The following is a 13498-nucleotide window of genomic DNA, read 5'->3' as shown; positions in this document are numbered from 1 at the left end:
AGACAGACATACATCCACACACAGACATACATCCACACACAGACATACATCCACACACAGACATACATCACACACAGACATACATCCACAGACAGACATACATCCACACACAGACATACATCCACAGACAGACATACATCCACACAGACATACATCCCACACACAGACATACATCCACACACACAGACATACATCCACACACAGACATACATCCACACACAGACATACATCCACAGACAGACATACATCCACAGACAGACATACATCCACACACACAGACATACATCCACACACAGACATACATCCACACACAGACATACATCCACAGACAGACATACATCCACAGACAGACATACATCCACACACAGACATACATCCACACACAGACATACATCCACACACAGACATACATCCACACACCATCCACAGACAGACATACATCCACAGACAGACATACATCCACACACAGACATACATCCACACAGACATACATCCACACACAGACATACATCCACACACAGACATACATCCACACACAGACATACATCCACTCACCTGATCAAGAGGCCTACCATCCTGATAGGTCCAGGACACGGTAGGCTCAGGCACTCCTTCGGCCACACAGTTAACAGACGCCCCGCTGGTGTTGGTGAAGTCAAGATGGTGAGGCGGCTCCTGGGAGAACGTGGGCCCTTGTGTAGACCTCCCAGCCCCTTCTGCACCTGCTGGGAGACGAGATGAAGGGGTGTTAGTGGTCTGCTAGGAGGTGCTGGGAGATGAGATGAAGGGGTGTGTTAGTGGTCTGCTAGGAGGTGCTGGGAGATGAGATGAAGGGGGTGTGTTTGTGGTCTGCTAGGAAGTGCTGGAGATGAGATGAAGGGTGTTAGTGGTCTGCTAGGAGGTGCTGGGAATAGTGGTGCGGGGATGAAAGAGCTGGGAAGGCTAGGAATGGTGGTAGAAGGCTAAGCATTGAAGAGAGAGTAAAATAAACACAAAAACAGAAAAACAAAATGAAACAAAAGATAAATATAATAATACAATAAAAAACAAAGAGATAGAATAAAAGAAGAGAATAAAAACACGAGAATAAAACACAGGAGGTAAAAAAAAAAACACAGTGATAATGGTGAGATTATTTTAGCTCCAGAAATTACTATAGATGAGCACAAAGTTTAATTTCTGTTAGAGAAAGTGTTTGTGTTTGTGTGTGTGTGTGTGTGTGTGTGTGTGTGTGTGTGTGTGTGTGTGTGTGTGTGACAAGAGAGAGATAAATCATTCACACCAAACACACAAACATTCACCCAATCGTCCACACCAGCCCAGAAACATTCATCCAAAACATTCACGCCAACATTCAGTGGTGTAAAAATGCTCAACATTCCACCACATTAACATAATTTTTAACACTTTATCAACATCACTATTCTGGGTTAAAGTCATTTATTACGAGAGTGTTGGTGGACCCTACCTTGATGCTTAGGCCATGAGACCACTAACTTAGGGTCATTAGTGAATGTTTGGTGGCCATTAGTGAATGTTTGGTGGCCATTAGTGAACGTTAGTGGCCCTCCCCCCTTCCCTCCTATATACACAGCACCCCCCACACACACCCCCTCCTCCCACACACACACACCTCCTCCCCACACACACACACCTCCCCCACACACACCTCCCCCGACACACCTCCCCCCACACACCTCCCCACACACACACCTACCCCCCACACACACATCTCCCCCACACACCTCCCCCCACACACACCTCCTCCCACACACCGCCCTCCCCCTCCCCTCCGCCTTCATATTCATAAGTCAATCATATCTCAGACTCTCTAGTTGTATTGACTCAAGTGGTGAGAGTTAGTGTGTGGGAAGTGTCATCTCTCTCTCTCTCTCTCTCTCTCTCTCTCTCTCTCTCTCTAGATCAACCCAGTCGTAGCCTGAATCATTTCCTGACCAGAATTACCTGACAATATACTGACGCTCACTGAAAATCAGCTGTTTGTGTCATTCCCAACTGACGTCTGACATTCCTATTCCCAGCTGATGTCTGACATTCCTATTCCCATCAGCTGACGTTTGGAATTCCCAGCTGACGCCTGACAGTCCTACCTACTCCTACCCTACCCTACCACCTCCCACACCCTCCCTGCTCTCCCACCTCCCACACCCTCCCACACTCTCCCACACTCTCCCACCTCTCCCACCTCCCCACACCCTCCCCCTCTCCCACACCTCCCCTCTCCCACCCTCCCTCTCCCACTCTCTCCCACACTCTCCCACTCTCCCACACTCTCCCACACTCTCCCAGGTGGCAGTGAGATTGACGTAGCATCAAACAGGATACAATTACTGTGTCGTCTACAGATATAGGTAGGAATCGTGTACCTCTTCCCTCCCTCTCCCTCTCCCCTCTCCCTCCCTCTTCCCTCTCCTCTTCCCTCTCCCTCTCCCTGTCCCTCCCCTTATACCCTATCCTTCCCCTACTCATCTACCCAATCCTTTCCCCCCTCCCTCCCCCTCCCCCCCCTCCTCCCCTCTGCCATTGATGGAGTGTCACTCAAGAGGAAAGGAGGGAGGGGAAAATGGGGAGGGAGAAAGAGGGAGGGAAGATGGGGAGGGAGGAGGGAATAGGATGGAGAAAGGAGAGTGGGGTGGAGAAAGAAGAAAAGGAAGGAAGGAAGGAGACAGAGAAGGAAGGAACGAAAGAAGGAAAGACGTGGAGAGAGAAATAGAGAGAGAGAGAGAGAGAGGAGCAAATATATACCTCCCAACAAACTCAATTTGCAACTCACAATCCACATCACCAAAATAACACACCTCCATAATCTCCTCCTAACATTTACTAACGTATCCTAACGTATCCCTAACGTATCCTAACGTATCCTAACGTATCCAATCAACATAAGAGTCGCGGCGTCAATTTTATGTCATGTAGAGGGTGGTGTGGGGGGGTGGGAGAGGGGCAGTAGGACAGGAGGGCATGGGACAGGAGGCGGTGGGGGCGTTTTAAGGCAAAATTTAACGCCTTTGAAGTATGGACTATGGGTTCAATTTCTCAGTGACTCGATAGGATAATGGAGACGTGATTTATTTAAGCTATCACCAAAGGAGACGAGGTGTAAAATGGCGACGGTATTAGACTGTGACTATAGTTGGTGTGTTTTAAAAGCCTTGATTTATTTAGTCGATAGTTAAATATGGCGTCAGAATTACGTAGAGACTATATTTAACCTACCTGGTGTACTTTAAAGATTTGATTCCCTTAGACAACAGTTAAAATGGCGGCAAAAATGATCTAAGACTAGAGATAAAAACCATAGCCTTATCCTCAATCACACTTAAAAGGATTTGAATACTCTTTAAAAGACGATCCGATCCTTTTAGGCATTCAGGACTCGATCTTCTCTCATAAAGGATCCAGCATCTCAACTAGCATGTCTCTAAAAGGGTTCCGAAGCCCCAAATGGAATCTTAGAGTCGAAACGAATCATCCAAGAAGGAATTGAATTGTGAGAGGGATTTAGAGATACCGGGAGACTTATGAGGTGGTGTTTATCTCTCTGTATACTTGGAGATAGACGTAAATATGAGGGTAAAATATATAGGTTAATCTAGAGTCTCAGGTAATATGGAAGCCATCTATAAATTGTGAGTTGGTAAGGATTCGTTCTCAAAAATTAAATCTTCATCTATTTTGTTAGGGAAGGAAATTATAATCTGTCTGTATGTCTGTCTGTTTGTATGTCTGTATGTCTGTCTGTCTATTTATGTCAAGGTCTGTCTCTCTCTCTCTCTCTCTCTGTTTCTTTTAAGGTCTGTCATATCTCTCCTCTCTCTCTCTCTCTCTCTCTCTCTCTCAATGTTTGTCTGTTTGTCTATGTCTGTCTCTGCCTCTCAATATCTGTCTGTCTGTCTCTCTCTCTCCTCTCTCTCCTCTCTCTCTCTCTCTCTCTCTCTCTCTCTCTCTCTCTCACTAACTCCCCGACAAATCAAGGAAAGACTCACTCCTCCAACAAACAGGTACAGATGATAGGTTTAACTCCCTGTGTGGTGGTGGTGGTAGAGGTGGTGGTGGTGGCGTCCCATCAGAAAATCAATTTAAGCATGAATGAATGGCTGAAGACATCTCACTCCAGAGCCTTTGTGGGCAGTCTGGCCAAGTCCTCCCCATCCCAGGACTACCAACCTAACACAACCAAAACAAACCCTCAATTAACCAGTTTAACTCATTTATTAACTACAATAATAACTAAAATAATATAAACTAATATTATTCCTAAATTTTATGTATATTTTTAAGAGTATTTAGTAGTTTTATAAAGAATTATTACGTTTGTTTTAGTTTTATGTGGTACGAAGCGGTAACGTTGGTAAGCCTGGATGCAGGATGCCTTTCATGGTACGGGATTCTGTACCAAGTCATTATCGGGATGATTAAACTCCACAAGTGATTAGATTCCCTCTCTGTCGACGTCATCAACCCTTTACCCCCCTAACTATCTTCCCTCCCCTACTCCAACCTTACCTACACCCCATTTGTGTGTATATGTGTGTGTCCACCTGAACCACCTAAGAATCACCTGACATGACTGAATCAGGTAAATTTGGTTAATTAAATTGATTAAATTAATCCAATTAACTCAAAATAAAATTAAGTTAAAAGAGATTAAATATGAGACGCCATTTGTAATTAATTTAAATTATATTCAGTAATTAAATAGAAAAAATAAATTAGTGTTAATGAGAAAAATAAAATGGAAGTATAACAATTAAACTAGACAAACAGACAGACAGACAGACAGACAGACAGACAGACAAGACAGACAGATAGGCAGACAGACAGACAGACAGACAGACAGACAGACAGACAGACAGACAGACAGACAGAACAGACAGACAGAAAGACAGCAGGCAGACAGACAGACAAGAAATTCTATACAAATTACAGATCAATAATATAGGTTATATAACTATTTAAAAGGGCTAAATATATCACTAATACCTGTTTCCCGTATCACTATGAGGTGTTAGGTTCTATAAAACACCTGTTGAAATATATCGTCTCTCAGTGAGTGGATTTTAGCTTTGAGAAGGAGAGATATATTTCAGAGGTGTTAATAGAGATATTTCTTTCTTTATTTTCTCTCTCTCTCTCTCTCTCTCTCTCTCTCTCTCTCTCTCTCTCTCTCTCTATCTCTTTCTTTCTCTCTCTCTATCTCTTTATCTCTCTATCTCTCTTTCTCTCTCTCTCTCTATCTCTCTCTCTTCTTTTCTCTCTCTCTATCTCTCTTTCTCTCTCTGTCTATCCTCTCTCTCTCTCTCTATCTCTCTCTTATTTCTCTTATCTCTGTTTCCCTCTACTACTCACTCTATCTTTGTACTGTCTGTCTGTCTCAATTACCCAATAAATCCCCAAATCACCAAAAAATCACTTAAATCACAATAAATCCCTCTTAAATCACAATAAATCCCTCTTAAATACGTATTAAATTACTAAGGTGTGGTAATCCCTGCCTTAGTGTGTAGAGTATTGATACAGTATAGGTAAATATCTTCACTAATGGTCGCCTGGGGAGAGGTGAGAGAGGTGAGGAAGAGAGAGGTGAGGGGGATAAGAGTGGTGAGGGAGTGAGGTGAAGGGGGAGAAGGGTGAGGATAAGGGGGTAGTGAGGGGGTGGTGAGAGGGTGGGGAGAGAGGTGAGGGGGATGGGGGTGAGTGGGGGTGGTGAGAGGTGAGGGGGGAGAGTGGGGGGGATGGGGGGTGGTGAGGGGTGGTGAGAGGGTGAGGGGGTGAGGATGGGGGTGAGTGGGGGTGGTGAGGAGGGTGGGGAGAGAGAGGAGGTGAAAGGGATAAGGGGGGTGAGTGAGGGGTGGTGAGAGGTGGGGGGAGAGGTGAGGATAAGGGGGTGGTGAAGTGTGGTGAGAGGGTGAAGGGGAGAGAGGGGGTGAGGAATAAGGGGGTGAGTGAGGGTGGTAAGACAGACAGACATAAACAAAAGCTAAACACCACATCAGCGTTACCAACTCCATAAACATAACACAATACAGTATTACCAAGTCAAGTCGATCCTCCTTCCTACTCCCCTCCCCCCCTAGAGTATCCCCCAATGGCTTCACTGGTCCAAAAGAAAATAACCTTATGACCTCACTGAGGCTTATATATACAGTATAATATCCCTAAGAGCATACTAACAGAGGTATAACACTATATTACCACCACCTCCCGTTGAGGTATATAGCATTATCTTAACCCCGCATGAGTGCTATATGTAGTGTAATATAAGCCTTATTGTGGGTATATATATGGTTTATATCTACTCTAAGGTATAATGGTGGTATAGCATTATCTTACGTGTGATATATATATATATGAAAGGATTTGAATGTATGGTGATTAGGTCGATTTATCATGTTTGAAGTGTAGGATTTGGTATTTAGTGATGTTGTATGAGCTATGGTCCTCTCTCTCTCTCTCTCTCTCTCTCTCTCTCTCTCTCTCTCTCTCCATCAATCTCCCACTCTTCCATTCTTTTCTCCTTCACCAAATATTTCTCTTTTCCTTCACCCCTCTCCTTCCACCTTCCCTCTCCCTTCCTCCCCTCTCCTTCCCTCTCCCTCCCTTCCCTCTCCTCCTTCCTCCTTCTTTCCTACCTCTCCCTCTTCTCTCTCTCTCTTCCTTTCCCCTCTCCTCTATTTACATCTTTTCCTCCATTCTCTCCCTACTTCTCCCCCCCCCATCTCCTCCCTCCCCTCCTCCCCTCCCTCCCCTCCCCTCCCCTTCCCCTCATCTCCCCTCAATATAAACCACTAATAGCCTTGTCTGGGGTGATCCATAATGCTGCTCCCCCTAACTGGCCAGTTCTGGGAATAATGAACCGCGTCGACCAATCACAGGCAGATAATAGCCAGACAGAACTGTTTCAACCAATAATATGCGTCAGGGTAAGCTCATTCTGAAACTCATTGTACATCTGGCATCTGCAGGCCTCAGATTTAGGGTTGCCAGATGCATAATTATTTTTTTAAACAAATATGTGAGGTTTTGATAATTGAATATATTACAACTTTGTATGTAATGTACTTTCAATTAAATATCAGTGAAAAAAAGAAATACCAGTATAAAAGGAAATCCATTTAAAGACAATAATCACAATCATTCTCCATCTGGCGGCTGATTACTACCAGATGCACGATAACTAATAATTATTCTTAAACCTATAACTCGTGATAATTTTACATATCAATAATATTTCCTGTATATAATATGTCTACCTCATATATAATAAAATACATAAACAAAAATAAAATACATAAAAAACTAAATAAATCTGTGCAATTATTCATCACTCATCTGGCAACAAGAAACCCAAAAGGACACTGCCAGATACACAACAATCACTAAAATTCTAAGAGTGAAATACAGAGACAGATTTATATACATTTTGAACAGACAGACAGACAGACAGACCGACAGACAGACAGACAGACAGACAGATGACAAGACAGACAGACAGACAGACAGACAGACAGACAGACAGACAGACAGACAGAACAGATAGACAGACAGACAGACAGACAATGTAAAAAGGTATCATTAGGCAATATCGGTACCAATAGATAGATAGATAGATGATAGATAGATAGATAGATAGATAGATGAATGAAGTAGATAGATAGATAGATAGATAGATAGATGGATCAATAAGTCACCAGCTATTCTCATTTATTTAGCTGAAATTAAAGTTTGCTTTTAATCACCTATGTACCGTCTGTTGACGCCCTCGACCTGCCGCCGTCTGTCTGTCTGTCTATATCTGTCTGTCTGTCATAATCTATCTATCTATCTATCTATCTGTTCTCTCTGTCTGTCTGATTCTCCTCCCCCTTCCCAATCCTCACCAATGAAGGAATTGAAAGGAATAACGACAGCTTTCACATGACCAGGTCTAATTGGTCGTTAGCCACTGTCAATACCTGTCTTAATGACCATAAGCGCTAATTGCCGTGACGTCATTACAGGTACGTTAACTGTCCTATCATTCTCGAATTTCACGTCTGGATAGAGAGACAGACAGACAGACAGACAAGACAGACGAACAGACAGACAGACAGATAGACAGACAGACAGACAGACAGACGAACAGATGAACAGACAGACAGACAGACAGACAGACAGACAGAAGAACAAACAGACAGACAGACAGACGAACAGACAGACAGACAGACAGACAGATAGACAGACAGACAGACAGACAGACAGACAGACAGACAGACAGACAGACAGACAGACAGACGAAGACCAAACAGACCAGACAGACAGACTCACGCCACTTTCCCTCCTCTCACTCATCCTCCCTCACTCACCTCACCTCACCCTCATCCCTCACCCCTCCCTCACCCCTCCCCTCACCTCCTCCTCCACCTCACCCTCCCTCCCTCCACTCCACCCCCCTCCCTCACCTCCCACCTCACCTCCCTCCCCTCACCTCACCCCTCCTCCACTCCCCACCCCACTCCCCACTCACCTCCCTCTCACTATATTTAATAATCTCCTCCAGTCAACAGCATCAAGTTAAGTGTGTAGAGAAAAGCTAATGTGAACCTGAGAGAGAGAGAGAGAGAGAGAGCACCACTCCGACATACCATCACCTTGACGTCGCTAAGTAGACTAAGCAGGTTAGCTGGGCGTCCTGCTATATACTGTACTATATACACAATGGACCCTCCTCTACCTCTTCCCCTCCCCTCTTCCCCCCTCCCTCTTCCCCCCTCCCCTCCTTCCCTCTCCCTCCTCCTTCCTCTTCCCTCTTCCCCTCCTCCTCCCCCTCCACCTTCCCCCCCCCTCTTCCCTCCTCCTTCCCTCCTCCCTTCCCTCTTCCCCTCCTCCTTCCCCCCCCTCTTCCCTCCCTCCTCCTCCCCTCCTCCTTGCCTGAGTTGCCAACAGAGCAATAAATATAGTTTATGTCGACTCAGAGATTATCCTGTTATGCCTTGTTCCTCTTCCTCTTCTTCTTCCTGTTTCCTTCTGTTCCTCTTCCTCTTCCTCCTCCTCTTCTTCTTCCTGTTTCCTTCTGTTCCTCTTCCTCTTCCTTCTCCTCTTCTTCTTCCTGTTTCCTTCTGTTCCTCTTCCTCTTCCTCCTCCTCTTCTTCTTCCTGTTTCCTTCTGTTCCTCTTCCTCTTCCTTCTCTCTTCTTCTTCCTGTTTCCGTCTGTTCCTCTTCCTCTTCCTCCTCTTTCAATCGCCCTTCTCTACCCTCTTCCCTCTTCCTCCTACTCTTCCTTCACCTCCTTCTCATTCCCTTCATCTCAACTCCTCCTCCTCCTCCTCCTCCTCTTCTTCCAAGTGGTGGGGAGTAGGGGGTGGTGAGGGAGATGAGGTGGTGAGGTGAGGTGATCAGCTACATACGCCTTTGGGGAAGTGTAGCACAAATTGAGACACTGAGATAAGAGGAAGAGGAGAGTGAGGTGAGGTGAGAGTGAGGAGAGTGAGGGAGGTGAGGTGAGAGTGAGGGAGGAGAAGTGAGGAGAGTGAGGTGAGGAGTGAGGTGTGAGGAGGTGAGGGAGGGAGGTGAGGAGAGTGAGGTGAGGAGAGTGAAGGTGAGGAGAGTGAAGGCGAGGAGGTGTGAAGGATTGAAGTGAGGTGGGAGGTAAGTGCGTGAGAATGGGTGAGGTTGAGTGCTGTCGTGTGTTTGGAGTGGGGAAGGTGAGAGTGGAGGGAATGAGAGTGGGTGAGAGAGGGGATAGAAATGGGGGAAGAGGAGTAGGGATGAGAGAATGGGAGAGTGGGAGAGGAGGAGGAAGAAGAGGAAGATGGAAGGAAGGATTAACACAGAGAGAGAGAGGATAACCTCCAACTATTACTTATCTCTGGTCGTTGAGTGGTGAGTGGTGATGAGTGAGTGAGAGAATAGAGGATAAACGAGAGAGTTTATCTTATCATCTCTCCTCCAGTAAAACCCTTCTTATGCCCCTGAGAGAGGGCATGCAGAGAGTGACAGAGATAGACAGAGAGACAGAAAGGACAAGAGACATATATATATATATATACAGACAGACAGACAGATAGACAGAAAGACAAAATCCAGATTAAAAAAAGAGAAGCACTACAATATAATGAGAACAATATTGCTTGCAGGCATACACAAGTAATGTATTGTTTCACTGGGAAAAATCTCCCCTCACATGCCTTCCTCCCTTCCTTCCTCCTCTTTATCTCACCCACTCCTCCTCTCTTTTCTCTCTCTTCCTTCCCCCTCTCTCCTTCCTCCCCTCCACCCTTTGTCTTCCCTCCTCTCCTCTCCTCCTACCCCTCCTTATTCTCCCCTCTCTCCTCCTCTATTCTCTCCTCTTCTCCCCTCCCACTATCCTCCCCTCTTTGGTGACAGAAATCAATAAATTTTCACTTGACATAATGAAGACTCCTCAAGGGCATTGTTCTTCTTCTTCTTCTCTCTTTCTTTCTCTCTTTCTTCTTCTTCTTCTTCTTCTTCTTCTTCTTCTTCTTCTTCTTCTTCTTCTTCTTCTCTCTTTCTTCTTCCTCTTCTATTAAATTTTATCATCTACTACTACCATCACTAAACTAATTTCCTTCAAACAATTAAAAAATCTGTGTAAACAAATAAATATATTGACAAAATCTGTAAAATATTTAAAAATCCTACCATTTCATCATATTTCACATGATGAAATATATTATGGTATGCTTTAAAACACTCGATAGCAACACCTCTCTATGATTATTGCCATATGAGGGGTTTTGTTTATTTAGTAATTACGTAATTAAGTTGTTTCCATATGTTCATTAATGTGTGTGTGTGAGAGAGAGAGAGAGAGAGAGAGTTAGAGTGAAAGATAGAGAGAAGACAGAGGGCTAGAGAGTTAGAAGTGAAAGATGAGAGTAAAAGAGGCGAGAGAGAGAGAGAAATGAACTATAGAGCAGAATGACCGCCGATCGACCATTTAATCTAATTTCTCTTCACTAATTACCAGAAGAACGGACTGACAATTTTGACAAATGCCACTGTGAGAGAGAGAGAGAGAGAGAAGTGGGTGAGAGAGAGAGAGGAGAGAGAGTGTGCAAGAAAAACAAACAACCAAACAAACAAACAAACAAAATCCAATTCCCTCACTAGGACAAAACCACCCTCAGAAAGTCAGTTAGTTACGACCAAATACAGAAATTTTACCTCAGTACAAAAATACAAAAGAAATACCATCATATACATCATTTTGCTTTGTATTTTATATTTTTCATAAGAATAAAATACATAAGCCTTTGTATTAATACGTGATATGGAATACAGTTTTTCAATTTGCCATGTATTTTTTTATTTGTTTGATATTGTATTCTGTAAAGCCTCTGTCAATATTGTAATTTAACTGTAATCCTGTATAATAAAGTGCGTGTGTATGTGTGTGTGTGTGTGTGTGTGTGTGTGTGTGTGTGTGTGTGTGTGTGTGTGTGTGTGTGTGTGTGTGTGAGTGTGTGTGTGTGTGTGTTGGCTAATCTCCTGTAAGATACTGTATCGTGTAGCTGTAATAAGGTGTTATGGCTGCATCTCTTATCCCCTCACCCCTCTCACCCCTCTCACCCTCTCTCCCTTCACCCCCTCTCTCTCTCTCAAAGTCAAACCTTAACATTACTTCATTTCACCTAAGTTCCCCCATTAATATCACTCCCTTGTTACATTTTCTTTCTCTCAGCTTTTATTCCGTTTTCTTTCTCTCAGCTTTTATTCCGTTTTCTTTCTCTCAGCACCTAGCTCATTTTCTCTCTCCTGGTACCTAGCTCACTTATTTTATCTCAGCATCTAGTTCAGTCTTTATCACAAAACTATTCCCCATTTTCTATAGTCCAATCTCTATTCCGTTTTCTATATTTCCTTTGAAGGGGAGACTTGAACATCACCATCAAACGGAGAGACTTAACTTTACCAACAGTCGAGAGAGACAAACAACAAATTAATTCTCCTTTCACCTAGATTTTTAAATGAAATACTTTAGTCCCTCCTCCGTCTACTCTCTTAGATCCCGTTTTCTATGTGTGGGTATTCCGTTTTCTTTGTGTTAAGGCTCTGTTTTTAATATGTGAGTAACTATAGAATCCTGAGTGGGTGGCTGGGTGGGTGGGATAGTGGGTTGGTGGATGAGTCTGTAGGTATATGGGTTGGTGGGGTGGGTTGTGGTGGTGGGTAAGGTGGGCTGGGTGGAGGGGGACCGTTAATCACTCTCAGGGGTGGATTAAAGTTTAAATTGTAAGAAAGTCATCCTATCTCCTTGTGGTGTCGACAGCTTTCATTTCTAATTGTGGTGAAGCTAGACTTAAAGGTGTGTGTGTGTGTGTGTGTGTGTGTGTGTGTGTGTGTGTGTGTGTGTGTGTGTGTGTGTGTGTGTGTGTGTGTGGGTGTGAGGGTGTGTGTGTGTGGGTGTGTGTGTGTGTGTGTGTGTGTGTGCAATGGAGATTCTTTTAATAAGTTTTTAGGATGTAAGAGGTGGACAGAGGTGTGTGAGTGTGTGTGTGTGTGTGTGAGGTGTGTGTGAGTGTGTGTGTGTGTGTGTGTGGGCAATGGAGGTTCTTTTAATGGTTTTTAGGATGTAGGGGGTGGGACTGAGGTGTGTGAGGTGTGTGTGTGTGTGTGTGTGGTGTGTGTGAGGTGTGTGTGTGTGTGGTGTGTGTGTGTGTGTGGGTGTGTGGTGTGTGTGTGTGTGTGGGAGTGTGTGAGTGTGTGTGGGGTGTGTGTGTGTGTGTGTGTGTGGTGTGTGAGTGTGTGTGAGAGTGTGAGTGTGTGTGTGGGTGTGTGAGTGTGTGTGTGGGGTGTGTGTGTGTGTGTGTGGAGAGAAAGAGAGGTGAGAGGAGAGATTGTTTGATGGTGGAAGAGTTTTTAAATAAATATGTGTTGAGGTGAAGTAAGAGTGTGTGGTGTGTGTGTATGAGGTGTGTAGGTGTGTGTGTGTGTGAGAGTGTGTGGTGTGTGTGTGTATGAGGTGTGTGGTGTGTGTGTGTATGAGGTGTGTGGTGTGTGTGTATGAGGTGTGTGAGCGTGTGTGTGTATGAGTGTGTGGCGTGTGTGTGTAAGTGTGTGGGTGTGTGTGTGTGAGGTGTGTGAGTGTGTGTGTGTGTGAGGTGTGTGTGGTGTGTGTGTGTGGGGTGTGTGGTGTGTGTGTGTGAGTGTGTTTCCTCTTTCAGAGGGAATTGAGAGGAAGGAAGAGAGAGGTGAGGAAGGAAGGTGAGAAGGGTAGGAATTATATGATGATAGAGTGAAAGAGAGAGAGTGTGAGAGAGGTGGTGAGGTGAGAGTGAGAGAGGGCGGAGTGTGTATTGGTTTACAGGGAGAGAGAGGAGATGGGGAGAGTTCTTTGATCATGGTTTGTTGATGTAGAAGGAGAGAGAGAGAGAGAGAGAGAGAGTAAAAATCATAAATTCTTCTTCATTTTATCTTCATTCTTATTATCGTCCTATTTATCTTATACACCCTACTCCTTTGCAAACCAACCACT

General features: G+C 44.4%; 1 protein-coding gene across 1 annotated transcript in view; it reads right to left on the bottom strand.

The window, feature by feature from the left end:
* Positions 1-555: 555 nt before the first annotated feature.
* Positions 556-13498, bottom strand: part of LOC121875439 — a gene marked incomplete at its 3' end in the record, with an annotated part of 42740 nt that continues 29797 nt past the window's right edge. Inside the window, exon 2 of the mRNA XM_042379996.1 lies at positions 556-725. Coding sequence (XP_042235930.1) covers positions 556-725 — 170 coding nt within the window. The remainder of the gene's footprint in view (positions 726-13498) is intronic.

Source organism: Homarus americanus, unplaced genomic scaffold (assembly GCF_018991925.1).
Source record: "Homarus americanus isolate GMGI-L3 unplaced genomic scaffold, GMGI_Hamer_2.0 scaffold3129, whole genome shotgun sequence".
NCBI classification, from domain to species: Eukaryota; Metazoa; Arthropoda; class Malacostraca; order Decapoda; family Nephropidae; genus Homarus; species Homarus americanus.
The sequence above is the reverse complement of the archived record's forward strand: the minus strand, read 5'-3'. Positions and strand labels throughout refer to the sequence as shown.